Source organism: Mycteria americana, chromosome 10 (genome assembly GCF_035582795.1).
Source record: "Mycteria americana isolate JAX WOST 10 ecotype Jacksonville Zoo and Gardens chromosome 10, USCA_MyAme_1.0, whole genome shotgun sequence".
In the NCBI taxonomy this organism is placed as follows: domain Eukaryota; kingdom Metazoa; phylum Chordata; class Aves; order Ciconiiformes; family Ciconiidae; genus Mycteria; species Mycteria americana.
The window spans coordinates 11,081,911-11,107,127 of record NC_134374.1 but is presented as its reverse complement, the minus strand read 5'-3'; the positions used below and the strand labels follow the sequence as shown (position 1 = coordinate 11,107,127).

Sequence of the window (25,217 nt, the reverse complement as noted above, 5' to 3'; positions counted from 1 at the left end):
GGTACCCTGGCATCTCAGAGGAAAGCACGTTGTCTCTCCTTCATGTCATTTACTGCTGCAGACACAAAGTTGTTCGGAGAGACTGAGCTTCACCAGTTTTTCCCTGGCAGGCAGCACATGTAGCAGCTCTTCCTCTGCACAATCTGTATTATTGGTGATCACCTTATTACTGGTGACCAGGGCCATGCCCGCCGTTTGTACAGCCCCCATTGACTTCAGAGTGTTTTCAGAGCACAGATTATGCTCCTGATCCAGACTCTGACTCAGAAATGCTTTAAGGTAAGCACAGCTTACAAAAGTATCCCCACTCCATTGCCAGCAATGAACAAAACAGTTTTTAAATGTTGTGTGTATGCCTCTCCCCTTCCTCCACTAAAATCAGCTCTAAAACTCTGACTTCCAGTCCTTTCTAATGGGGCCTGATGTGTCCTAGGGCCCAGATCTATGCACAAGAGTGACTTTACACACATGAATAGTCCCTGGAGTTCAATCATGTGCAAAAAGCTATTTGTGTGCCCAAGTCCTTGTGGAACCAGGGCCTTAGTCTAACCTGCTTCATTTAGCTGTCAACACAGCGGTCTCTGGTTTGCCTAGCAATTATTTCTTTGTCGTCTGATGCAGAGGTTAGGTGCTCTTTGATACTGTTCTTTCAGCTTTCCCCTCCTCTGTGCGCTACAGTGCCCAAAAGGGATATGTGGATCTCTTAATCAGATATCTTATTGACGTTAGCTGTCACTATGTACGATACCTAGATACGTTCAATCTCACAAGCATTTGTGAGTGCTCTTTTGGGGATAGCTACTGGGTAGTTACAGTGCCTAGAGGATGCTTGAAGGAAGGCTGTTACAATAAGAAACAGAGATTAAAAATAGTTTTTATCCATGCTCACTGATGGTCCTAGCCTGAACAATCAGGCATTCGCTTAGCGGGGGAGGGATCTCCCTCAGCCAAGTGAGATAGAGTTAGAAATCATCTGACAGAGAGGTGAGGGAGGTCACACATTACCCTCTGCCTGGGGATCCTCCTGTGTTTAATGTTGGCTGTGCTGCAAAATCAGATTATCCCAGGAAAAACGGTTTTCAATATACTTTTCTTCCCTGGATAATGTATCAGTCAACCTTTCACATTTCACTCCCAAGGATTTGTGTAGCTGTGCTGTGTTTGGGGTTTTCACCATCAAGAGCAGAATGTTAAAAGTCTAAACTGAAGGTAAGAATAAACTCTCAGAATTAGAAATGGTGCAATAAGGCCCTGGACAGAAGGTCTGTCCTGACTCGGGGCTCTTTCTAGGGGCTATCTTTAGCCTGGTGACGCTATGCTCTTGAGTCTTGCTGTAGTCAACTTGCGTTGGCAACAAGTAATTGAGGGCAGGAACCTAAAATCAGCTGCAACACATCACTTCCCAGGAGGAGCCTGTCTTTCTCCCTTGGTTTACAGAAGAGGTGTTGTGCTAAGACCTATTTGTAGCTCTGCAGGAGGCAATGGGCTCTCTGCGAATTCCGCAGTATCATCACTCTAGCATCTTAGCCCAAACCGTGCCAGAGGATCTAAGGAAGGATGCTGCACCCGGTTCCTCAACCCAAGCAGGCAGCAGTGTTAGCTTCACAAAGAAAATGGCAGGGACAGCCATGGTACCGATGCTGTTTCCTGGGCTTTTATACATTGTTCTGCAGAACAGAGCCTGCCAAGCTGTTTGTGCCTCTGCAGAGCTTTGCTATGGTAATGACATGGTTGGCGTGAGTACTTGTGTTTAATTTTATGACCCTTGTAGCCCTAGAGCAGGACCAAAATTATTTAGCAGAGAAGAGGAGAATGTTATTTTAGGCCTGGACATTGTAATTTGAGCTGTGCAATCAGAGCACATTAGCTTCAGCAGGATTTGGTCCAGAAGCATGGGTCTCCCGTCCCACTCTGGGCAGGTTGTAGTCCTGGTTTTATAGCGTACCACAGAGTACTACCTCAGAAAGTTGTTCTTCAAGTCTTTTTAGATAAAGTGCAGAGTAGCTGTGAAAAACTTCTTTTGAGAAGTGCAAGACACATATTGATTAAAGCCGTAAAATGGAAATGAAATACATGAAAATGGTGAACATTCACATTTCACACTAAGCAGAAGGAAAAGCACTGCAACTAAGCTACATGGCGTATTTAAACAATGCTTTTCTATGGGATGCCAACACTGGGTTACTTTTGCCCTTCCCAGAACTAGATTGCACCTGCCTGTGTTTCACAACTCCTGCAATCGAAAGCTTACCAGCAAGTAAAAGACCTGCACACAATGTCCCAGAGGACTCAGGCTTTGTACAAGCTAAACAGTATCTACCTGCAACCCAGGTTGCCCCGGCACCACTGACCAGTGTGAAAGAGAATCCAGAGCTAAACAAAGGTTAGGGTGCAGGACTGTGGAAAAGGAGGGTTTGCACTGCCAGGCGCGATGCAGCCCACACGCCTCTTCCTCTCTGCAGGAAGCTGCTTGCAGCATCCTAACGCCTTCTTAAAGCCATGAATCTCCTCAAATATATAAAACAAATATGAAAGTGGAGTAGAACCCTTTCTTCTCATCCAGCATGCCCCAGGGCTGTCCCCAGCTTTGCCTCCAAAAAACGAAGTCTAGCTCTAAAGGGACCATGGGAGGTTAAAAATTTTGTGAGGCATCATCCTGCCAGTTTTGGCATTTAGGCGTCCTGATGTAGCACAGCCTAACCTTTTCCCCCACTACTCTCTCAGTTTTGCCCTCAAACTTCTTTTTTCCAGTCCACTCAGCTTTGGCTCTGGTGTGCCAGAAAGGGCACCCGCTGTGTTTATATAAACCCTCTGTCACCTGGCAGCAGCGATCAAATGTGTGTGTGGCAGAGGAATTTCTCCTCCTGTCCTCCATGGGGTAGAAAAGCACTGAAATTACACTTTGCTTATTCTTTCCTTCAGCCCCCGAAGCCAAAATAAACTTTGGGAAAGAAGTAGCTCAGAAGTATAAACAGAATAATTGAAAAATACTTTTCTTTCTTTTAGCAAAAACAGTCTCAAATATTATAAAAGCCCAAGGACTGCATTGCTCTCCGGTCACAATAGCAGCTCAGGTCTAATGCCAGCTGCCTGGCACTGCACTCCAGACCCCTCCGACAGTGTCACACTTGCTCATGAGAGGTAAAATTCAGGCCTGTTCAAAAGGCCAGCTCGAGACATCAGCTAAGCCCCCCTAAGCCCTAAGAACAACTGAAGGCACAAGAGGAAAGAAATAAAGGATTATTTCAAACCCCAGGATTTTCCAAGTCGAAGCAGCACCTGGCTGCAGTCACAGCATAAACAGCCCAGAGCAGATCGCGGTAGTAGCTGTGTCCTGGGAGAGCTACACAGGACCCAAACTAGCAAATTAAATGACACTTGACAAACATATTCAAAGCTGTTGGCCATTTTTGGATTGTTTTTGCAAAGCTCAGCACATGGGCTTAAGAAACTGAAATACCCCAGCAGCATGAAACAACACATGCCAAAGCTCAGCCCACACTCAGCGTGAACTGGTTGTTTCTAGAAACTGGGAGGGGACTCAGAGTCAAGTGCAAGGGCGTACTTGCGTGATAGCGTCTCCTCCTGCAGAGTTTGGGGCTTTTTCTGTTGGTTCTTTGCTAAATGTGATGCTGCACCATGCACATGTCATCCTGAATGTGTTTAGGAATAATGGTACTTCTTAAAAGAAACAGGGGAACTGCAGGGCCGGAGCCCACTGGTTGTTTTGTTTCCACAGCATTACATGTGATAGCAGTTTTTAGGTAGGACCGTGCTAAATAACGTCACACAGATGCACTGGAGAGTGTTTCTGTTGGCCAGACTCCAACTTCTTATTCTGCAAAGGACTTTGGAGACAGAGCTACAGTGTCATCAGTTATGCAAAACTTGGGGGTGGGGGGATATCTCTGATGCTGCAGCAATGGCCAGGACTAGTTTAAAGTCCCACCTAAGGTCTATAGGAAAGGTCAGTATGCCTTCGAGGAGTCCAGCAACATGCTGTCTGGGCAGGATCCCCTTTGGGAAGGATTCTCTGGTGCTGTGAGATTAGCTGGCCTCCGCTGAGTTACCGGTGGGAATTTGAATGGCTCGTGGAAGAAGCCACACTCTCCAAAGTGGGAATGATTCACTCTCCACACTGAGAGACTATTCCAGGCTAAGAGCATTTCACTCAAATCCAGCAAAAAAGAGATGAGAGTTGGGAGGTGGGAGGCAAGAAAATCACTGTTTCATCCAGTTGAAAAGTTAAACCCTAATGTTTCTCTTTTTGCTAGATATGTTATCTTCACTATTCTGCTGAGAATAATGCCTCTGTTATAAGCCCAGCTAAAGATTTCTGGCTTATCAAGTTCAAGGCAAAGGAGAAGATACAGATTTGAAGAGCAGGAGGGGAAAGAAAACATACAGCTTTAATGTCAGAGCTTTGGAAATTGAGATACTTATCTAAGTCTGTTTTCTCCTTTCCTTGATTATGTTCCTTTGAATTTGGACAAGGAAACCAGCCTGGCCAACCTCACTTCTGCTTCTTCTCAGTTTCACTTTCTGAAAATTATATTGTCATAGATGTATACTCAGATATGCATCTCACTGAGGACAGTTTCACATTCAGAAGACATTTCCTGAGCCAGGAGATGACGATGAGAGAGACCTTTATCACTATTGTCAGTAAAGACCATTGTCATCAGAGACCTGACAAACCTTGTCACACTCGCACTGATGACGGTGTCCCAGACACCACTGCAAATTTGCCTTGGAGCATTATACCAGTATACAGCCGTGACGCCCACAAAGCAAGCAGCTCGCGATTTAGTTCAAATGCAGTATTTGTGAATGGTGCTTTGGAAAACAGCAGGCTTTTGATTTGCTTTTAATGTAGCAGATGCTTCACAGTTGTGAATCAAAGAGTTGCTCCCAGAATTATTGTTTTCTCTTTCCCATTGATTGAAATGTAACGTATGAGCTCACACATCAAATTATTTCCCAAAGACCTGACTCCTTCCACTTTTATATGTGTGTAAAATCCTTTTGAAACGAATCTGTTCTCCTAACACTGCAATAATTCAGTAATAAAGCTAGCTCTAAATAAAAGGAGAGAAAGACTATTAGGAGAAATGCAGGTGCTTGATGTTAGAAAAGAAAGAGATGAATAAAGGAAACTAAAAACAAACTAAGGGGATCTCACGAGTAACTCCACGCTCAACTGAATTGCATCAGTATAAATGCAAGCACTGTGTGGGCCCCCAAATTAGGGACTATTTACAAAACAAAAAGCTTGCCTCAACTGTATTGTGCCTGTTCTACCCATACTGAATAGCCTGTCTAATGATGATTTCTTCTTTATTTGGGTCAGGTCTTGCTGAGGAAGAATTTTTTGAGAAACCAACGCTAAGCATTGCAAAAGACCAGATTGTCATCTTACCAGGAGACACCCTAAAAATAAAATGCAGGTAAGGATTGCTCCAGCAATGCTGGATTTCCGTGGTTGTATTGATTACCTTGGCACAGTACAGCTTCTGGGTAGGGTAGAGCAAAGACTGCTGCACAGCCAGCTGGGAACCGGTGCTGTTTACCCTCACATGCATTTCTGCGTGGAGGAGAATTTGATGGGCTGTAATAGAGCAGGGAGGAAAGTCTCAGGTCAGCATTCAGCTTGGCCAGATTCTTTATGTTGTAAAGGGGCCCAAGCAAAATCCTGAGTCAGCACACGGGAAAGCTTATGGGAGGGGGATGTCCCATGCTTAAGGACATGGCTGGAAAATCCTCATCTGAAAATAGGTTCAGATTCAGCTCCTCTGCAGCTAAAATCACTCTTTCGCTCCCTGTCCATAAGTAAATGACAAACAAGATCACCAGGGCATGTCATTAGCTCTTTATGTATATATATATGAGCTTAAACTTCCTAACCTCAAATAGCATCTAGCCTATAAGATGACAGTTAAATAAACAGCAGTGAGTATGTGTACATTCAAAGACCTGACCTGTTTAAACATATCATATTCTTTAAATCAAAGATAACCAGGACTCATAAAAAAACAGATTGCTGATATTGTAAATTATGGCAGCTCTTCAGCTCTTGGCACAATGTGTAAAAACTAGCCATGCAAGAAACAAGCAAAATTTTGGTAATGACGTGTGTTCGCAGGGAGATGATCCTCTGGAAATGGGGAATATAGCATTTGGTCACAGCTGACTGGCACAAGACTAAGGAGCAAACACAAATTGAGTCAAAGCACTTTCTGCTGTGTCAAACATACATTAGCTTGCTCGGTCACACAAAAGGCCTCAGACTGAGATGTACGTAGGTGTTGCTTGTTCTGAGTGTGATTTATACGCCATGCTACTGTGAGCGGTTGTTTCTTAATTTCTTCCAAAAGCGTTGCAGGGGAGAAGCCTTAAGGTAATACAGACTGTCACAGTTTCTCTCTCACACACACATTATTTTTACACCTTCTTGCAAAGTCCCCTTGATGGTAGCCACTATACGGATGGTTTCTTGCAGCAGAAGTTACTGGAAACAGTAAGAAAAAGCAGTGGGAAGGTGAATCTAAGCTGTAGTTTATGCTGACACATATGTCCCTTCTGATTTTTGTCCTAGTCTATTTAATTCATTGTTATAGTGAAAGACAAATTGACTCATACTGTGTAAATTTGTGATGTCTTCTGGAGTGTAAGGCAGTTTTTTTCCAAATACCTCCAGCTAGCCGTGTGGCTTATGAGGTCAAAACAACCTTACAGTGGTATTTTTAGCTTGGCAAGCAGCAAGCATTATGGCAATAAAGTTTAAACAGTCCTTTAAAATCTAGATGCAGTGCTTCATAAAACACGTTATGTGGACATGAGTTTGGTGTAGTGCTCCAGACCAATTAAATCAATACTTCTCAGCAGTTCTCCATCCACTGCCTTTTTAATCTGTAGGAACATCCTATTTTTCTCCTATCACCAGATGAATAAACAGATGAAGAAATTATTAGCACTTCAGTCCCAAATTGCTTTATGGATGCAAAGCAATAAATCCACACGACAGGTCTGAGAAACAGAAAAGTATGTTAGCGTGCTTCTGTGCTAGCATGGGAACAGAGGTCTGGAGCACTTCAGGTCCTTGACTCAGGTCACGCAAGAGCTGGGAATAGAAGCTAGAAGTGTGATTTCTGCACATCGAGTGCGAGATTCCCTGTATCAGGTCCTTTGCGGATGTCTGTCATCCTGCCTCCTCTGACACACCAGCATCCGCACACTCACAGATTAGCTCCGAACTGGCCCAAAGGGAGCTTTGAAGTCCTTCGTACTTCCAGGGGGCATTAGGGCTGTGTGGAGCACAGCACAAGACAGCAGACCGAGCAGGTAGCTGTTGAAGAGTGCGGTAACTCTGTGTGAACATCCCTTCTCCCTTAAACTCCATTCATTTGAGGTTCTTGGACAGGATTTCCTGATTGTTGGCAGCCTGGCCAAAGCTACTGCTGCGACTCCCCTCTGCCAGGTGTGTGAAAATCCCAAAGCAATAGCCAAAGTCTTCATCTTCCACCACCATAAAATATGCAGGAGGAAAAAGTGGGCACATGTAAGGAAGCACAGGTGTGTGAAATCCCTGACCTGCTCTGCAGAGCCAGTGCTGCAGATTTCCAGCCCTGATGGACACCAGACTGGGTGACGGTAAAGGGGCAGGGACATGGTGACATGCTGGGAGTTGAGTGTCTGAATGTGAAGTGGCATTGTTCCATATTCTGGAACAGGAGTCCCATTTCTTGACAGAGGTGGTCATTACGTCATTAAGGACGTTAGTAAGGCAGGGAAAGCGCACTGGGTAGGGACCTCCGCGTCAAAAAATAATTCATGGCTCTGAAGTACAGGAAGCTGGTATGACGGATGAGGTGGGGTTGTCCACGTCAACAGTGCATCCAAAAATGAGGGTGAGGCTGTTCACCAGAGAGGATATTCACACTTTTCCCAGTGCTCTCGTTCAGCTACATGCTGGGAATAGCCTCAAGAGTTCAGCCCCATGTCCGCATCATCTTCAGGAAGGCGACAAAAGGACGGGCAGAAACGGGGGCCAAGAGGATGTTTGTTTAAGTGTCACTGAATTTGCTGGCAAACGTGTTCCCTTATTGCACCTATTGCACCACTACAAAGCCACTGGCACAGAAAGAGTAGTTAGAGTTACTAGCTAACTGGAAACTTCACACAGCTTGCTTATTAGATACATTTGGTATTAGCATTTCTATACTGAGTCGATGTGTCTAGACCGGATTTCTCCCTGGCAACACTCAGTTGGGGAAATCCAGAGGTTCTTACTCCTTCCTCAGCTCAGCAAATGCCATTGGGTCAATGGGAATTCACTGAGTGAGAAGGGGTGAGTCAACCCCCTCTCCTTTTGAAGAGTGGACTCTCTCTGCAAACACCAACAGACAGAACTGCCTCCCTCTAATATTAACTTCTTCCCCAGAAAAATCCACGGACGATTACCCCCATACCCCACCAGTTTCCACACTGACCACCAAAAACCAGTCTGCTACAAAAAGACCAGAATCTTCATCTCATAAGCATGTATAGCATGTACTAGTACATCACCAGAGCCCTCAAAGTGCAGCCCAAGCAGAAGAGAGCTCCAAGAGCTCCTGCTGCCGTGGTGTGGCCTGATGTTTCCAGCATAACAGGACTAGCGCAACCAGTGCCTGTTCCCGAGCTGACTCTCTGAGTCCTGCGACAGGTTATAAAAAGGCCTTGGTTTTTGTTGGTGAACTATGCAGAATTGCATGTGACATTAGCTGTGATCATAGATAAGACAACGAACGGGTCAGGTGGGTGAAGTGGTGTATCATCTGCCCAGCTAGCTTTATGTTCTGACTGCTGTGACAAGGTGAATTGAAAAAAAATGTATCTTGAGCAGATATTCTAAGATTTGTAATCTGATTAGTTCCAGACCCTTCACAAAAATCAAGATTGAGTCACTGCTGATTAAGCAAGAAAGGTGATGCGAAGTTACATAAATGTTCTCCTCTCTCCATGCAGCCTTAGTTATAAGAAAATATAGTTAATTTAGCTGTTAAAATATGCAAAGTCCTCATCTTGGAAGAAACATATAATTTTATCTGGTGCTTTCTAATGTTTGAAGTGGCTAAAATATAGCGTTATAAAAACAAACTCATGTTCAGGAAGTCTGTTAAAATAAAAATTAAACTTTCCTCCAGGAGCTAGCTTGCTATGGTTCCCACAGACTATTTCAGGAATCTCCCCTGCTCTGGGGAAGGGTGTGGGGTAATCCACCTTAATTCCTCATGCGTGGAAACACAAACACCCAGCAACCTGTATCATTCATTTCCAAATGACAAGAGTAGGAACACTGGGAACATCAATAACAGCTGGCCAGAAGGAAGCCCAAATTTTGTCTGAAGTCATGACTCTAATTTTGGCGTGTTGTGTTGACAGGGGAGCACCTTCTGTAAGCTGGCTTTTGAGGGGGGACCAGAAGGAAGACCCCCGGGTGCACATAAGTAATTGTCGCAATAACACAAGGCAAAGCTGCAGCATGCTTGTCATCAAGAAAGTCATAGCTAATGACACTGGTTACTTCACCTGCATTCATGATGACTCCCCACCTAATGAGGATCTCATGGCCAAGATTTATGTGTTTGTTAAAGGTAAGAATTTAACTTTGTCTTTTTGTTAACGGCTTTTTGGTAATATAAACTGTGTTCAAGTGTGGGATCTGTGCTAGGTAGAGCACGCAAGCCAATTCAGATGCTTTCACAAATCCCACCTCCCCACTGGCCCAGCACTGGAGCAAGCACCAGCTTTGACATTTTGAAGAGGCTGGATATATTTGGATTTTCATGCCAGCTGAATTCACAGGGACATAGATGTGAGAACCAGAAATTACCTATCTTGTTCAATTCCAGGACTTGAAAACTGGATTGTCCCATCTAGTTTTGTGTTCCAAATAACTGATACACAGATTTCTTTAAACCTCTTTTCCTTTTCTTTTCCTTTTAAGACTGAATTCTTTTATCCTAAAGGGTTTTGCTATCACAGTGCTTTTCCTAAGATTCATCCTGAATACCCAAGTCCTCTCTCTTTCCCTTCCTCCCCAGGCATGAAACTCCCCGACAACATTCTTTGTAATTCTTCTCTCTCCTACACATTTGTATACTGCTTTGTCCTTCACGTCTGTGAGACACGCTTAGCGAAGCCGGATGACTGCATTATACATATTTTACTGTAAAAAATGGCCCATTGCTCATTTTTGTTCTCTTTGAGCTGCCTCTCCCCCATGTGTCAGAATCATTGAGTTCAGATCCAATAATAAATGGAAGCAGAAAGTTCAGAGGAGCGTGGTCCTCTGTGATTAAGTGAATATAACATACTGAACGACCATTTCAATAATACGAATTTTTGTTGGGAGAATATTCCCCAAAAATGCTGATATTCTTTTCAAATCTACTTGACAAACGCATTACTAAACCACTGAATCATCTTGGATCTTCCAAGCTGAGACTGTGAGTAGTCAGATAAAGGAGCTGCCTTTTAGTGCCTTGAATAGGGGATGACATGAACTCCACTGGTGCTGAATAGGCTTACTATTCAGTTCCCCACAAATACTCATGAAAATGAACTGATTTCATTTTTCTAGTAAATGCTAAAATGTGATTCTTTGAATCCTCTTACTAAAACAAATGCTAGAGAGGCAATGAGTTCATCTGATATTATTTGAATAGTTCAGCAAACTTATACTTACAGAGAACACATGTATTTGCTGGGCAGCTCTGATAGTCTCATGGTATTGCTGATGATGGTGAAACCATCACAAGGCGTGACTTCCATCCCAAGGGGATTGGGATATACCCAGGCAGCTAAATTCAACTTCTGCACTACTAGGTGAACACACCTGTTTGATTCATGTGGATGACATTTTCCTGTCTCTTTATGTCTGTTGAAAATAGTCCCTTTCTACCCTTATCCTGCTTTCCCAGCAAGTCTTCCTCTTATCGGAAAGTAGCTTTTTGGTGTTACTTGTTAGTTCCTGCAGTCATTTTTTTCTCCCTTTCTACTTCCTTTTTTTTAATTTTTCCCTGTTACTCTAAGCCCTGGTTGCTTTATCCACCCTAGTTCTTGTGCTGACCTGTTTCCTTTTCTCATTACACACCGCTCAGATGCCCCACGTCTAATATTGTTAACCCAGCCGAATGCCTACACTTCAGGAAACAGTGCATTGAAAACTCAATTCTCTATCCTGATTCAGTGCCCTGGCTGGCTACCCAGGCCTTCATTACTCTATGGCAGGAGCACGTGCAGGAAATGTTATGGATCTTTTGGGACCGCCTGAGCATTTTCCTTAAGAAAATATCTCAAGTTATGAAATGCTTGCCAGTGATGCACTTGGAACAGTGCTAATCTAAAAAAATCGCAGGATGTCCTCTTGCTCGCCTGAAGCTGCTGTGCCAACGTTCCCCTGAAAAACAGCACTGGATGGCTGTTTTCTCTAAATCACCCTCCAAGATTGTCCTCTCTCAGATGCAATTTAATTGTGTCATATGCCCTCTCTGCTCTAAAAGCTCTTACTCCTGTGCTTTAAAAGTTATTGAAGGAAAAGCGGGTAGAAAATGAACCAGGTTGTACTATGCACTCCGTGGGTGAAGCAGTGAGAAAGGGAAGTCGGCGGGGATCCCTCTGGTCCATGTCCTAGCGAGCCAGCTGCTCATCCACCCCAAAGCAGAGCTCTGCCACAGCAGTTCAGTCTATAAGCTTGCAAGTGCCTGCTGGGATCTGGCCTGCCAGTCTGAGGAAGCTGCTTGGCCCCAGTGAGATGAAGCTATTTATACCTCAGCATGGATGCTGTCCTCGGGGCATTTCTTCTTCCCATTCAGTTCCTGTGTATATTTGTTGAAAGCCAGCAGGCTGTTTTGGGGACAAGAAAGCTGTTCTTCAGTGAGGGCTCTACGAATTGTGGAGTTAAGCAAGGCATTCAGAATGTACCTATGATTTTCTTCAGTATTTAAACATGCCTTTTTAAGGAAATTGGTCCGACAGTGTCTGGTTGTCACTGAGAAACCCATCAGTTGTCTCCAAGTGAAGAAACTCACAGTTCCCTGTGAGTGCCAGAGAAGGGAGAGCTCCAAAAGACATCTCTCTGGACGTTTTGTGGACAGAGCAATTGCTCAGCAGGGTGTTTATGAGACTGAGCCAGGTGGAGTGAGAAAATGTGGAGCCAGACCCTGAAGGCTGGAGATTCCTCTGAGGTTACAAGCCATTATTGCCAAAAAAGGAAGGGGAATGGTATTTTTTCCCTTCGTTCCTGGCCTGCTGCTTGACACCGAAATGAGAACATGATTGTATCGGAAGCCCTGCTTATTGGCTATTATTTCCTGTGCTTGCTTCTGTTTTTACAGCCTCCCTGGTGGAGTTTCTAAGCCCTGTCAGATTCTGGCATTCAGCAGCTCTCCCCCCTGGTGTAACTGGGCCATGACCCCTGCACATCAGTCAGATCATAAGGGATGCAAAGGCGGCAGGGTCAGCCGCCATGCCTCAGCTGTGTGCTGACAGTCTGGAGGGAGGGACAACTCGGGATCTTAATCCTGAATAATTGTTCCCAAGGCCTTTTCTGCTTCCCACTGCAGCTGCAAGTCCCAAGGATCGTAATTAAAAAGCAAGACAACCCCCTTCTCCTGTTGCCCATCTCCTTGTTGAAAATACAACGTAGCTTAGGGCTGGAACAGAAATAGTTGGGTGGTTTTTAACCGCATTGTTTAGCTTCATTGCAACTCTGAGGGATAACCTCTGCAGCGAAACGCAGCGTCTGGTCGAACACGGCGCTGCAGTGCTGAACGGGAAGAGCAGCCAAGCAACTCTCTTGTGGCTGCTGTCAGAGAACAGGGTGCATGGGGGAAGCCCACCCTCAGTCTACAGAATATGCTGTCTCTGCTGAGCCAGTTCTGGACCAGTAGCAGTAAAGACAAGTCTTCACTGCAAACTAGCTGCCCACGTAGGAGCCCACGTCAGAAAGACCCATGTGGACGGCATTTCCACTGCAAATGCTGCCAAAGCCAGCTAGCCAATGTCATTTGCTTCTATCTTCTGCAATTACCCTTCCCAACCAAATGGATACTTCCCTGTGAGGAACATATTTATTTCAGCCTTTGGGATCCCTGTGCCAAAGGAAAGGGCAGGCCGTCTATTTTGTGTTAAAATATAGAGAACTCTCTCTACAATGTTTCCTAGGGCACATATAAAATTTAACATGGCTTAGAGAAGGAGGAAAAAAAGACAAATCAAGTAAAGATTCACTCCACCTTCCCAAAGGGCTATCCCAGGCCCCAGCCTAGACAGAAGTCAGGACTTGCAGCTCTCAGCTATTTGAAATACTGTTACTGTCAGCAAAGCAACTGTCTCAAAGTAAGATAGTCCTCAGGGCGTCAGCTGGAAGAGCTCTCTGTACCAGCTGAAACGCTGCCTCAGCCTTTGCAGTGATTTCCCCTTGCAGTCCTTCGCTCTACGTAGCAGTAAGGGATTTGCTACACCTTTTTGTAGCACTCAGTCAATGCATCAGTAGGAAGGAGCATAAGCTCAATTCTGTTTTGCTTCCCTCCATCAGCAACTTGTCTGACATTATTACTGTGGTAACTGGAACTGGTCACATCTTGCCAAATAGCGTCTAGAAAAGTTCATCCAAGTTTCCAAGATGTGCTTTGATTCCTGTCCACACACACCAGTAGTACTGCTTTGCTAGAACTGTAGGGCTAAAGGAGGCGATCTCCTCATCGCAGACATGGGGCAAGCAGGCCAGCAACAGACATCCTCTACTATCTTTTATCCAAAGCAGGGCTGTTATTCTGTTTCTTGAAATAACTGTGGCCATGATAGGGCTGGTTCTCAAGTAACTACTCCAGAAACACGAGTCCCACCTCCTCTGACCAAGATACTGTAATTGGCACAAAATTATGTATGAGCCCCATGCATCAGGGTTGGCTGCTGCACAAGGGTCCAAGTATACTGGGGTAGAATCACTAATTCCTGTTTGTGCCTAGTGTGGTTCATTCTTCAAACACATAGATTGGTGAACACTTTAACAGTGTCTTCCCACCCAGAGTAATTGAGCTGCTGGTGCTTCACCATCTCAGTGTTACTGTGAGTTAGCAAAATGGCAGGATTGAGGGAGTAATTTGTTTCCATACATTTGGTTTTCAGCACTGATGTTTGCAGAAACACAGTGTAACTAGAAGACACCCTGCAGAGAATTTGAGTTCTGGCTCCTTTTAAAGTTCGTATGGACACCGTGAAGCACCAGCACTGCAGGCTTGAGCCATAGTGCAGTCCTGCCAGGAGTCTAGAGGACGAGAACTGGAAATCAAATTTGAAGCAAGACAGACTTTTATATGGGAGCACAAGTCCTGTTAAGGCCATTCTGAAGGAAAAAGGGGGATGGGGGATGTATCCAAGCAGCTTGTCCTGTCAGAGCATGCATCTCACTGCTTGTCAGCTCCAGCAGCAAGGCATCCCCAAGGAAGGGTATGAGCTCTCCCTTGCTATTGCAAAGAACAAGGAGGAGAGGTGGTACAAGTACTGCATCAGGGTAGAGCGTAACATCAACCACATTCTCTTCTTTATCAAATGGTACAGCCCAGAGATGTGAAGCCCCATCTTCTTCATCCCTTCCCCACCAAGAGAAATCTAAAGAGGATGGAAGTGCATGAAAGCACCCCTCACATGAGATCGTATTTTGGTTCTGATGTTCTTTGAAGCTGATTTCTGCCTCCTTAATTCTCTTGGCTGTTCACAGAGATAATCTGAATGTGAGAAGCAGAAATGCAGGGCCAGAGTGACAGCCCTGACTTGGGCTTTGGCTTTCTTTCTAGAAGATATTACCAGTGAGAACAGAGTTGGAGCTGCATTTCTTTCTTTCACGCTGGAGACACTGAGACAGCAACACTTGCTGCCAGACGCTCAGCAAGCTGAGATAGGCAAATGCTGTTCTGTCTGCTCAGTGTGGAGCCCAGCAGATAAGCTGGCTGTCTCGCACAGACTGGTGGAAGGGTTTGGCACCATACCCTAGTTCACAGTGTTTAGGGCCACATCACATGGGAATATAGGCTATGTCACTGTGCAGGACCCTCTCTGTTGTTCCTCAAGTATTAAGGGCTGGATGCAAGGGAAAAGTAAGATGTTTTCAATTCTGAATCAAGACATTCAGTATCTTCAAATCATATCCAAAGGGTCACTTTTAAGTGGAGGAGCCTTGTAAGATACAATGTTGAGTGAGCAGCATAAGTTCCCGGCACTACATCAGTGACAGCCCTTGACACCCCAGCAGGAAGAGGTAACGATCCCCTCCTTCTCACTGATAAAGAATTTCTAAATGAAAGCCTGACAGCCAAAAATCACACACACATTTCCCTCACTTCTTCCTTCCCTTTTCTTATGCACTCACTAATAGCTAATTGCTGAGCCTTACCCAAGGTCTGCAGCTGGCAGCAGGTAATGTAGGAGACCTGTTCTTAATGGTGGGACTTCAGGTAAAGCTGGTGAATATTTTCTACAAAGTCTGTGCCTGCCTAAAATCTAGTGCTGTGGGGAGTCAGAATTTATGAATTCTTCTGGTGCTTGAAACATCATTCCAGCCAAAGTGTGGAGACTTGTTTGTTTTTTAAAAAGAAATCTTTCCATGTTGGCTTTTATTTGTTTGGCAGTGAGAAGCATTTTGTTTCCACAATTTTGAAGGAACACGTTTTAAAGCAATATTTTTCTCTACAAATATTCCTGTGTTTCTAACAGTAATCTCCAGGGGAAGAATGTATTTCATTTGACCAAAACAGAATGCTTCATGTTGATTCAGAATGGCTTCAGGGGGTTTTGCAGCCACTTTTGTTTTGCCTGAAGAGAAAATATTCTGCTTTCTGTTTAATCTAAACATTCCACCACCAATTCTTTTCATTGGCCTGCCAAACTGAGAAGTCCTTTACTTTCAAAGATCCAGTTTCAAAACAAGTGAGTTTATAGAAGTTACTCCTGTACCTAGAAGAAGCTTTGATGGGTTACCAGGAAGAATACAGCAGACCAGGCAACTTCCTTGTAAAGCTTTCCAAAATACTCTGACCGAAGTGTCACTTAACTGCTAATTATCCTGTTAACGTAAAGAACAGATTATAAACCTCCTCCCAGTGTTTTTGACCTTGATGAAGACAAACTTCATGGCGATTATGTCAAAACATGAACTTAAGGAACCTGTGAAACTCTGCCCAGGCTTCCCAGCTAAGGTATGACTGAATGAAGAAAATAAATAGCGAGGGTGAGAGAATTATCTTTAGCAGGAACAAAGTGAGAAGCAAAATGACAATGTTCAGGAATTTCACGGACATGAACGGCCGTGGATGACTGTCCTCGAAGGCCATTTAGTGCTTATCATCTCTGTGGGCTGATGGATAGTATCTGAAGGCAGAGGTGATGTTATCTCCACAGCTTTAGATATGATACAAATATCATGAGACAAATTGCTGTCACGGTGTATGAAACCTGAGCAGAAATGAAAAGCACCCAAAATCCTGTACAAAATTCTGTGTGTGTGTCTCAGGAGGATGTTTCAAACACGCAGGCAGGTGATACAATGCTGAAAGCATTGAAGAGCTGTAGGAGAGAGCCCGAGTCTGCAACGTGCTGAGCTCCTGGGGTGCAATGCTGAGGGCTTTTAAGTCCCTCAGATTCATCAGCAGGCAGGACGGGCCCCTGAGCCCTCTGGAGAGTGGGATTCAAATGGCAAGTGAGCATGACATAATTACAGACCTCCCCCCCTTCCTGGTAGACAGTCACCTATATTACAGATAACACTAAACAAAAGAACAGATGTCACCGTGAGGAGGAGTCGCCTATCTGTGTTTGCATGCTGCCACTGCGGAGGCTTGAAGGGAGAACTGCACGTTCCCCAGACAATTGCTATTACACCACTGAATTAAAAGGGACCCTCCCTAAGCTCATCTCAAGCAGCAATTAATCTCCTCCTAGACAGAAGGAGAGTTTAAACATGAAGGGCTTCACTGCCTGAAGGTAAACAATGTTCTTGTAGGCACTTGACCTTTGAGTTGCTTTTGTGTGCGGCTTGCTCGATTTCTGTGCCTGGCTCTGTCCCTGTGCCTGGACAGCAGGCCCCCTTCCCCTCCGCCGTCCCGCTGCCCCTGCTTCCTTCGCTTTGCTGTTTGTGTTCCCGCTTGAGCCGTGCTGGGTAAACAGTAACACCCTGGCCTGGCTGCAGTTTCCTGCAAACTTCCACTGACCTGGAGAGCTAGACAGCCAGTCTGAGACCGAAGGGAAGGGGCCTTTCCCTCGCCTTGGAGCTGGTGTTGCAGCTGATAAGTCCCTAATGTGCTACAGCTCTTGTCTTTCTTCACATTTAATGAGCTTTGCAGCCCACGGTAAATTATTCTTTTTAATTATCCTATGGGAATTGATGGGTGTTTCTTTATGGGTAAGATTCATAGGGCATATTACCTTCCCAACTCAGGAGGAACAGATGTGCCAAGCTGCAGGGAAATATGCTATTTCATAAAGTGTTTCTCTGCTGAGAATTTTTTCCCTCGGAGTTCAGTGCTGGTAACTGCAGAGAGGATGACACCTGCATTTCCCATGCCACAGCTCTCCAAACTGTAACAGTTGAGTGCAATTGATTTACACCATCTGGAATTAGAGATCTTCCTTGAGGCTAAGGTTATCATTTTTAAAGAAAAGTGACCCTGTCCCTTTTGTTTCAAGAAGTTCTGTCTCTGAGAGACTTTTTTACAAGGAGATAACTGTTTGCTGATTAACTTAAGGTGGTGAACATGTTTGTAAAGCTGGCAGCGACACTCCCGATGTTCCAGCAGATCATTTTTCCATGCCACAGTCAGTTGGAACTACTTAGGAGTTTCATGAAGGATTCAGTTTTTTGTCCGCACAAACCATAACAAAGGTATCAGCTGGCAGTTGATTAGTTCCCTATTCAGTATTTATTTGTTGTCATTCTGTTAAGATCCAAAGCTGAGCCACTTTATATTGGCTTATCTGTTAAGTGAACAGTCCAGCTGCCTGGAAAGTGCTCTTGCTCAGAGCATCTCCTTCCCAATGCAAGTGGGGTCGGCTTGCTCCTGCTTACGTGGGTTTTTACGGCAGCTGGAGCGAAGCTCAAGCAGGCTGCAGGACGCATGGAGGTTTGCTCTGTTGCTCCGTGTGCTGGTACTCTTTCGTGCTTGATGATGTTATTTTTTCTTTTGCACAGTTTCACAGTTAGGGAGAAAAAAAAGCCTCCCTGGCCTCACTGACATGCCCAGGGTTATTTAGTTAGTGCTTGACCTTCACCTGCAACTGCCTTTTCCTTTCATTCCAGGGTCGCTTTCCACCGATGGCCAAAGTGTAGCCCTAACCTCATGTTTAAGCTCTCATGTCAAAACTGTAGTAGTTTAGCCCTGCAAGTAGCTGCCACATTAGCACCTTCACTTGTGGAGTTGCTCCACTAACTCACACAGGTATCCCACCCTGTTTAAGAGCTCCAATATTGCCGATTGCAATAGGGAGGAAAGGAGGCCTTTGGTAGACAGAGAACTCTCTTTAGGCTAAGGTTATAAACTGGATAAAGCCCTGAGATAGCACACATTATAGCCATCGGCTTACTGCACAGGGCTCTAGGAACCTCACTTACTGCAGGAAAGCGAAGGACCCATAAAATATAAAACCTTTTTCTCTTTTTTTCAAAACAGAGTGAGAATAGTGCCCATGAGACCTGACATCCGCTAGAGATTAACAATCAATTGCAGCTCAAGCCATCCTCTCCTTTCCCAACCCAATCTTTATAACCCAGAAACTGCCTTTTGCTGTTGTTAATTGCACGGTGATTTTAAAACGCTCTCGAGATTTCAAATACTGGTGATAGAAAGGTGGATTTATATATTTTGGCTTCCAAATCAGATTGTAGCTTATGATCTGGGATAGTGTAATTCTAGCTACTGGCTAGACATATGGCAATTCAGGTGCAGGCTGCTATTAAAAATCAATTGGGAATGAAATATAGCTTCTGTTATATGTACTGTAAATTCATGCTTCCCGTTTAGGTGTTCTTCAGTAGTTTAGTACCACCATGATGAGTATCTGTCCTATTTACAGCTGAAAAAAGTAGATTATTTTTAGGTCTGTTGTGAATCTGAACATTTGGTAGAGGTCAGTCTTGGAGGTAGGGAGAGATGATGGAGGAGAATGAGGTTAAATAATTATTTTTTTCCCTGAACAGGAAATATTTTTGAGAAATTTTATTCTGTTTGACTAAGATATTTCAATCATTACATAATTGGATATTTTCTGACATTTTAGAATTATTTAACTTTTGCTTAGCTGCCTTCTTTTGATTTATGTTACTTTTTAAATAAACAGTGCTATTCTGAAATTCCCTCTAAAAATACTGGCACAAATATTTTCAAATTCAGTGTTCCCATCTTTTCAGTCAAAACAATTAGTCAAAATTTGATCCAGATTTGTGATTTGTGTATCAAGAAGCTACTTTTTTCACAGCAAGTTTCCTCTTGGCCTATATTCTTGTCCTGTCCCCCTGTCATGTGGCATATTAGTTGTTCTCTCTTTTTCTCCATAGGACTAGAAATAGATATGAATACACTTCCCTTGACACTTTTTTGCACTCCCAGTGTTTGTTGCAAATACACAAAAATCTACTTTCTCTGCTTTTTCCTATAACGAATAATACAAGGATCTTCTTCTAATAATCCAGGGTCGTCTTTTAAGTAGAAAGGCCTTTCACCATTTGCACAAGCTTTAAAATTGGCTATAAAAATATCATCACATTTGATGCCTCCAAGTATGGTTTGGCTGGAGAGCAAGACTGCAGAGGTATTAGGCAGCACTAATGCTCAGGGACAAACACCAAACACATTTTCGTAATGTGACTCAATAGAAGATTTTAGCAGACCTGTTTGGGAAGTGCATAAAACACTGGATTGAGTATAAATATTTTCTATTCGTTTCAGAGATTGGAACAAGCTACAAAGTTGTGGTCCAGAGATCAGGTTTCTCAGCTCAAGGCTTGATTTAGAACCAGTGCCTGCCTAACCAGAAAGTTCAGATGTGTATCTGAAACTTCCTAAGTGTTGGGACATTACAGGTCTAGTTCTTTAATTCAAATTAATCTCTCTCACATCATGGTTCTTGCAATGCCCTTACTCCAAAGTACATGCTTTTTTATAGACCAATCCAGTCAGAATAAATCAATGGTATGGAATAAAAGCTGACATGAAAAGACATTACTAGAAATGATAGATATCATCCAGATTTCTGGTCTTTATCTTCTGTTTTACTGCCTTGTGTTCAGTGCTACTGATCAGCTTCTTGTCAGAGCTCCCCACATTAATCACACATCTCTTGTACTTGCACAGTGACCCAAGTGTCTTTTGTAAATCATCATAACACCTGTGACCTTTCTGATACACACAGGGAGCTCCAACCAACATTTGCTCTCATCGTGATCGTACATTTTGTCCACTAAGAATCCTATTTCCAGTTCTCAGAGCTAAAATGAAGCTATCAAAAATACAAAAGGCAACAGTCCCGCTCTCCTGTCTCAATCCCTGCCTTTCACCCTTCATGTTTTTGTGAGTGAAACTGGTTTGGGTTGTGAAGCGAAGGAACTCCAGCTCTGCACCGAGCTAATTCTTTGAAGATTAATTCCAAGTGACAGCACTTAGGTATTTCCATGACATTCCTTAAGCAACGACTGTTGTCATTAGCCAGGAAATGAACATTGATATCCCCAAATGAGTGACGCGTTCCCAGATGAGTTACCAGTCGTGGGGAAATAAAGACAAAGTGAGATAAACCAACTCTCTTTTCCTTTGTCAGTGGAGCTATGGAAGAGCAAATCCAAATCTCACAGTCCATGTTCAAACTGTTCTGCAGGTCACCCATAAGCATAGTTACATCACTTACATGTAGAGCACTTGTCACCCAGAAAAATTCAACATAAATAAGCACTTCACCTACTGTTTAATTACAGATCCTCCAGCATGGAATACACAGCTCCCTGCCAGGGGCCAAAGGGTGAACATTTGTTTTAAACTGAAAAATGGATCCCCACAGATTTGAAGCAAAAGACTGTTTGCCAGGGATGGAGTACTGGGAAAGGAGAAATTCTGGAGGGTTTCACAATTTTAGACTTTGTTGAGAGTACCCAAAATGGCCAACACCCAGAAAGGGATACTTGGAATTTTTAAAACTCCATGTACAGGGTTTTTTTCCTCACTAGCTAGAAAAGTTAGAGAAATATTTTGCCGTCTTTTCACAGAGATTTTAGAACATTCCCAGTTTTGCCAACAGATGAAGGAGGGAGAGCGGCCTGATACAGTAACACAAGGATTAACAGGATGAATAGATAGTGTTACTCCAACACACTTCACCTGGGGCTTTCTTCAATCACAGAACAGCTGCCACAACACCCTTAGATGTAAAATGAGAGCGTGCGTTTAGGTGAAAGGATCAGGGCCAGCTGGCCTGGCACATTGGTGCTAAACCAAGACGATTGCACTGTTCAGGCTCTTAAACACAGCCTGTGGCTTTGATTTTTGTGTTTGAGAGGTGTCTGATCAGAGATGAGGGTATACGCAGCCTTTGCTGGAGATACTCCTGCACCATGCTGCAGAGTCAGACCAATGCATGCTAAACAGAGGGGCCATAAGACAGGAAAGCCGGTTTTTGCCCAGCAGCCGTAGGGGTTTTGCCCTACGCAGCCCAGCAGCCGTAGGGGGGTATTGCCCAGCAGCCATAGGGGTTTTGCCCAGCAACCGTAGCTGGCCATCCAGCACAGCCCACCTGAAGCAGCTGCTCCTCTGCCTCGGTGGGCTACCACTGGCTCCGCTCGCCTGGCCCAGCTCCCCCGCTGGCCTCTTGGCTGTGGAGAGCAGGAGGGCTCCCCAAGATCGAGAAGTAGCATTGTCGTCTTGGTTTGGTAGTGTGTGGACTTCTTCATGTCTTTGCACAGAGACATGCCATTCTGAGCAATTTCTGGATGAACAGTGGGGCTACATCTACCAAGCAATAAGTAATTGACTTTTTTTCTCTGATCAAAAATCCCTTAATATTACATCAGAAATTAGAGAGGAAACGTGATATGAGGATACGAGGGTAGTTCAGGAAGTACATTAATGATCTTCATCAAGAAGGACACTTTTCCTCATTATACAACATCGGAGAACAGGTCGCCTACACTATAGGTGTTTCCCTTCTCCAAAGCCATAAAGTGTTTGGCCATTGTTGAAAGCCTCCTACCAATCCATAGCGATGGATGTGTCAGCCCTGGCCGACTGCATTCATTACCAATTTGGCTCATTTGGGAGCAGTTAAGCCTTCTTTTGAAAACTGATTTTAATTTCCTCATAGCACATCCTTTTTTAAAGTACTGTCAGAATACTTTAAAGCACGTTTTTGCAACCTAGATTGTTCACAAACCTTTCATGTCAGCTATTTCCCATGCTTTAGGTGAAGCCATTTCCAAAATATAATTAAGTGTGTGGAGGCAGGTCCCAAGCCAGGGATAAGCAGGTTGAGGTTATTGTACAGGGTGCATATCCTTTCCTGTCAACAGTATAATCCAAACCAAACCAAAAGTGGTTGACTGCCTACACTGTGGGTGTAGTTGGTATTGTATTAGCTGAATGGTATTTGAAACTTGATACCGTAAGAATATCAAGTCACAGAATGCTTTTTAGAAAAATCTTGAAGGTTTTAGGACTTCACAAACATTGTTTTAATTTTCTGATGACCATCACTGTATTCAGACAATGAAAAAACAGTGAGTGAGACTCAGGAGCTTTATTAACTTAAACTACCTCAGATTTTTATTTATTTCTATTGTGTATATATATCCGGTCTGATTTATTGTGGCAGATCTGTAGAAAATCCCACAGTTCCCCAAGGGTGTGACCAAGTTACTTCACTGTTAGGTTAAACAGATTATTCTTGCCCAGCTTTGAATATCGTGGGGCTACGTTCCCTTTTTGCATGCTTTCTGCAGTATTCTAGAGATTCTCATTTACAGAAAGAAGCTTTTTTCTTTCAGTAGATTTACCTTAACTGCTGTAAGCCTATTGTAACACTTAACTGCTGTGGAATACAGGAGTGCTACGGTATAATATCACCTATGAAAGAAATTCAGAGCACTGGGGAAAGAACTAACTCCAGTGCCATGAAAACCTGTGAAACTGATTTATTAACTTCATTTTTACAGATGGAGAATGGGTAAGAAAAGGAGTTTTTACAAGATTACACTGCAAACTGGTAAAATAGGGTTAGAAATGGAGGAGTCTGATTCTTGGTCATTGGCTATAATCCCTAGATGACACTGGCATTTGCAAACAAGCAAGATGCAACGGGATGGATGTCTTGTCACATGTGACAGTGAGCCTTCTATGGGCAGTTAGCCGCTCAGATTGTGGTGCCCTCCTAGTAATTGATCAATAAAAGAACAGTTTTGCAAATCAATGTTCTTTTCCCTGCAGACTACAGACACCCATTTGTGGAGATTCACCCGGAACATCCTGAAATAATCTACATTTTAGATGCTAAGAAAACGGTTGTTGTCCCTTGCCGAGTTACCTCGCCAGATATCAAACCTAAGCTTACCCAGGTAAGTGACTGTTTCAGAGAAACTCAAACCATTTCAGAGGTCTGGGCTGCTAACACAATGGGTAAAAATACAAAATAAAATCTATGAAGCTAGGTAAGTTTCAGAAAAAAATAGCAAAGACACTGAAAATCCAGAAGCACAGCCCTGCTCTTGCAGTGTATTACTATTGAACTGTACAACAGTGTTTCAGGGATTAGGCTGAGTTTATCACATATTTTTCTTGTCTTGTGGCTTGATGTTCCTCCATAGTTTGGCAAAGATAGATGACAAGGCACTGTTTTTCTTCAAAATTCTTTGCATAACACCTGGCTATTAGCTATCCTCATGAAAGCTTATCTCTTTTATACCTTGAACCTCCTCAGAACATTTGCCCGTTTCTGCTTGATTTCATAAATTTAAACCAAGGTTCAGCCTGGGAAATAAATGGCTACAGCATCCATCCCTTCAGCAGCAGTTACATCTGAATGTCAAGGTTACAGAATGGTCTGTGAAGGCCAAGGCCATTTAGTATAATAAAAATGGAAATTTAAGGTCTGGGGCTTCCTCAGTCGATGGAGATCTAGTCACTCATTTGAAGGGCTTTAGAATTGCTCTACAGAGAAGCCTATCACGGAGTGAGGAACAGAACATAGGTCTCCTGGCTCCAATCCTGCCTTTTACCTAATAGCTTGTGTGCCTTTCCATTTCCCTGCTAGGCTGACTGCTTGAGCTGTCCTAATGGGAACAAGAGCTCATCTTCTGCCTCTGCCCCTTCTCCACAGCCTGCTCTGGAGGAGCTGTGAGCGATGAGGTTGTTCTGCTGGATATGGTGTGATAGCGGAGCACATGCAGACGGGCTGATGCTATGGTGGTAGGGGGGTCTGAGGACCTCTGCTCCTCTTAGCAGTTAGATGTCTTAGTTGTTAGATGTCTCCTTCTCCTGGGAGACAGCACATGAAATCACGGAGGCCTGAGACAGTGCTCCAGCTCCTGCTGAGACCAATGGCAAATTTCCAGTAGACGTGCAGAGGGACAGCACTGGCCTTATTGCTTTAGCAGATCTCTATTTTTAAATTTTGTCAGTAGGGATTAAAAGGAGGGGAACAAGGCTCCTCTCCAGTTACAGGTTATCACTTTAGCCTGGATAAGCGTTATCAGCTTCTCCTCCTCGGCTATAAAAATGAAACATCCCCATCTTATTTTAGCCTACTTCAACCAAATTCATTGCTGGAGTACTGCTGCTGACTTCGGCACAGTCACATGAGCCTAAATGTGGCCTTGGAACCTTGACCAAGCAGACCTCCACATTTATTCCCTTATTTATAGGCAGCCCTGCTCTCCCTGCTTGCCAGCTAAATTCTCTCCCAGTAATTTCTTCAAACACAAACCGAAGTCCTTGCTGCAAGCTGCTGCTGGAATGAAATCTCCACTGAAATCTCCCTTTTGAATAGCAAAGAAAATTGTCCCCAAAAAGATTTTTCCCCTTCAAGGGAGAGCAGCTGGGCTGCAGGGCAGGGATGTAGGTGTTGAGTGCCGCTCCCCAAAGGAACTCTCCTGAGGCTGTGAGCTGTGAGTACTCAAGGGGATGCACTTTGGGAGGCGTGTGTTG

General features: G+C 44.0%; 1 protein-coding gene across 1 annotated transcript in view; it reads left to right on the top strand.

The window, feature by feature from the left end:
- The window catches only part of LOC142415088 (vascular endothelial growth factor receptor kdr-like), a 144,436-nt gene that overhangs the window by 32,548 nt on the left and 86,671 nt on the right, over positions 1-25,217 (top strand). Inside the window, exons 2-4 of the mRNA XM_075513086.1 lie at positions 5,351-5,447; positions 9,424-9,635; positions 23,502-23,629. Coding sequence (XP_075369201.1) covers positions 5,351-5,447; positions 9,424-9,635; positions 23,502-23,629 — 437 coding nt within the window. The remainder of the gene's footprint in view (positions 1-5,350; positions 5,448-9,423; positions 9,636-23,501; positions 23,630-25,217) is intronic.